The sequence below is a fragment of the Aegilops tauschii genome, chromosome 7, assembly GCF_002575655.3.
Source record: "Aegilops tauschii subsp. strangulata cultivar AL8/78 chromosome 7, Aet v6.0, whole genome shotgun sequence".
Taxonomy (NCBI): domain Eukaryota; kingdom Viridiplantae; phylum Streptophyta; class Magnoliopsida; order Poales; family Poaceae; genus Aegilops; species Aegilops tauschii.
This window is the reverse complement of record NC_053041.3, coordinates 649,065,476-649,068,805: the sequence shown is the minus strand read 5'-3', so window position 1 is coordinate 649,068,805 and position 3,330 is coordinate 649,065,476. Positions and strand designations below refer to the sequence as shown.

General features: G+C 49.8%; 1 protein-coding gene across 1 annotated transcript; it reads left to right on the top strand.

Annotated features, from left to right (window-relative positions):
* Window positions 1-974: 974 nt before the first annotated feature.
* Window positions 975-3,012, top strand: LOC109748903 (tRNA dimethylallyltransferase 9). Its single transcript, XM_020307919.4, has 2 exons — window positions 975-1,215; window positions 1,425-3,012. The coding sequence occupies exon 2, from the start codon at window positions 1,439-1,441 to the stop codon at window positions 2,801-2,803; it is 1,365 nt and encodes a 454-aa protein (XP_020163508.1). The 5' UTR covers window positions 975-1,215; window positions 1,425-1,438; the 3' UTR covers window positions 2,804-3,012.
* The last annotated feature ends 318 nt before the right edge of the window (window positions 3,013-3,330 follow it).

The window sequence follows — 3,330 nt, the reverse complement described above, 5'->3', positions numbered from 1 at the left end:
TTTCTTCGTCGAGAGGCACGGGTTTGCTTCCGCGGGAGTGCCTCTCGGAAACGGAAAAAAAATTGTTTTCTCTTTTCTTTCCTTTTATGAGAGGCATGGTTTTGCTTTCGTGAGATACACACTTTTGCTTACATGGCTGTCCTCTCGAAAACGAAAAATGCGTTTTTTCCCTGCCGCGGGAGGCACTGCTGTGCCTCTAAGAAACAGAAAAAATAAATGTATTTTCTCTTTTTTTTGTCCACGAGAGGCATGGCCGTGCCTGTTGCAAAAAACTCATTTTTTTTGTTTTGTCAGAAACGGAAAAAACACATGCTTTTTTCCTTCCGCAAGAGGCATGGCCGTGCCTCTCAAAAACAGAAAAATGTGTTCTTATTTTTTTCCTTCCGCGATAGGCACGGGTTTGCTTCCGCGAGAGGCACGGCCGTGCCTCTCACAAACGAAAAAAATCTTCTGCGAGAGGCACGGTTTTTCTTTCGTGAAAAGCACGGAGTTGTTTCCGCGAGAGCCAGGACCGTGTCGCTGAAAAACGAAAAAAGGTGTTTTCTCTTTATTTTTGCCTTCCACGAGAGACACGGTTTTGCTCCCTGAACGTGCCTCTTGGGAACGAAAAAAAACACATTTTTTCCTTCTGCACAAATTTGCTTGCGCGAGAGCCGCGGCTATGCCTCTCCGAAATGAAAACAGGAAAAAAACACGTTATTTTTTCTCCTCTGCCAGAGACACGGATTTGCTTCCATGAGTGGCACAGGTTGCAAAAAAAGAAAAAACTCACAGTTTGCGAAAATGACACATACAGTGCGCATTCGTCACAACCTGAAAAGGTGGGAGTGATCTTTGCTGCTCTATAATTAGTTTTTTTTTTACTTTAATTAGTGATTTCGGTGAGACATAGGGCGGCCCTTCGAAATTCCAAAACCCCCGTCCTCCCTCTGCGGCCCATCGATTTAGGCCCACGCCAAACGCCACTGGCTGCCATATCCAGTTCGGCCCCTCAATCTCTCTCTCTCGGAGCCGTCGCCGTCGTCGTCTTGGCCGCCGCCGTAGCAGCAGGCCGGCGAGGCCGGTCCTCGACCCTCCAGCTCTCCAGTCCAACGGCGTTCGCCCTCCCGTCCCCCGCTGCTCTTCTCTGATCTCCCGCCAAGCTCGCGCATTGGTTGGTTCCCTCCCCGCAGCTCTGCTGCTGTTCTGCTGGCGGATTCATCGCCTCTCTTCTCGGTACGCAGCCCCTTCCTCCGTCCCGATGAGTCCCTTGCGCTGTTGTGGATTAGTGTTTTCTTGCTGTGGCGGTAGCAGTGAACGATCTTGAATTGGATATGCGCTGGTTTCGTCTGCACGCGAGGTGCTCGTCATAATGCCGCGGAGAAGCTGAGGAAGAATCCACGTTTTTTCAGCCAGTTAATCTCAACCTGAATCCGCTTGTGCAGGTGCTCCCTCTATCATGTGCTGTGAAATGAGGCCGGGGTTCGGGTTCGGGTCCGCGCGGCGCGGCATCTGGAGGAGCTGGCCTGCCCTGTGCTCACAGCAGCAGCAGCGCTTCTCCTCGTCTCTCTGCTCGGCAAAGAAGCTGCACGTCGCAGCCACGTCTCTGCCGCCGCAGCTGCCCAAGGCGAGGAAGAAGAGCAAGGTCATTGTGATATCAGGCCCCACCGGCGCTGGGAAGAGCAGGCTCGCGCTGGAGGTGGCCAGGAGGCTTGGGGGAGAGATCATCAGCGCGGACTCGGTGCAGGTGTACCGCAGCCTCGACGTCGGCTCCGCCAAGCCATCCGCTTCGGAGATGAGCATGGTGCCGCACCACCTCATCGACATCATGCACGCGTGTGAGGATTACTCAGCTGGGATGTTCTTTAGCGATGCGCGAAGGGCGACTCAGGATGTTCTTGCCAGGGGCTCTGTGCCTGTTGTCGCAGGAGGGACTGGGCTCTACTTACGGTGGTTTATCTATGGCAAGCCAAATGTTCCACAGTCATCCTCCAACATCATATCGAGTGTGTGGTCTGAGCTCGCTGGCTTTCGTGAGAGCGGTCGGTGGGAGGAAGCGGTGGAGCTCCTGCTCAAGGCCGGGGACCCTGAAGCTCGGGACTTGGATACGAATAACTGGGCCAGGTTAAGCAGAAGGCTCGAGATCATCAGGTCATCTGGTTCCCCTGCATCTGCCTTCACCCTACCATACAGCTCGTTTCAGAAGCAGCAAGACACGAAGCTAACTGATTCCCCAAGCAATGATGCAACCTGTGAAGCGAAGGAACTGGAGTATGATTTCCTATGTTTTTTCCTCGCATGCCCACGGGTTGAACTCTACAGATCAATTGATTTGAGGTGTGAGGAAATGCTGGCTGACACAGGAGGCCTTCTTTCAGAAGCCGCATGGCTTATTGATATCGGGTTGCAGCCAAATATGAACTCTGCAACCCGTGCTATCGGTTACAGGCAAACCATGGAGTACCTGTTGCATTGCAGACAGAACGGAGGCAGTAGCTCCCCAGAGGAGTTCTTGGAGTTCCTGACAAAGTTTCAGCAAACGTCTAGGAACTTCTCAAGGAGGCAAATGACCTGGTTCCGCAATGAGAAGATTTACCAGTGGGTTGATGCGTCGCAGCCTTTTGAAGCAATCGTGCAATTTATATGTGATGCTTACAATGGCTCTGATGCATTGGTGCTGCCTGAATCGCTTGAAATGAAAAGGGAAAGTTGCGTGCACACGAGCAAGGATCTCAAAACCTATCGTTCAGAGAACAAGGTGTTCCTTGGGCATGAAGAGTGTTGTCACGTTTTGGATTGGATTAGAAGGACGCAGGGGAAGTGAGGTCCAGTTTTACTCTCTTATTATACTTATTAGTTTTGTTTCCACCAGCAGAATTATCCGGCAATAGGATTTTGATTTTTGAGAGATTACAACAGGAATTTCAGTTCATATATTTTTTCTGTTTTCATCATAGATTCATAAAAAAAAGATGTTTTTTGGAGTGTTTGGAATGGAATGATAAATTGATAATCCAGGGGTGCTTCTTTGTAGTCTTTCTGTTTGTTGTTTAGATGGAACTTGGAAGCCGTTCTCTGTGGCAGACTGCATGATGCAAAGTCAGAACAACTCTGAATCCCGAAAAATATAAGTCAGCAAAACAAGTCAAAGAGACATATAAGGTTTAAGGCTGGCATGTGCTCTCCCTCTTTCGAGTACAACCTTTCATAGTCACAAACTATATACATAACCGGTTCTTTCAGACCGACGATTAGGCAAGAATCCAATGATGCAGTGGTTTGGTAGATCTGTTAGTACAGTATAAGTTTGACAATGGTGCATCTGTGACTGCGTTTACACCTAACTGAACA

What these genes read in the sequence shown, in the direction of transcription:
- LOC109748903 (XM_020307919.4), top strand. Translation starts at nt 1,439, where the DNA reads ATGTGCTGTGAAATGAGGCCGGGGTTCGGGTTCGGGTCCGCGCGGCGC.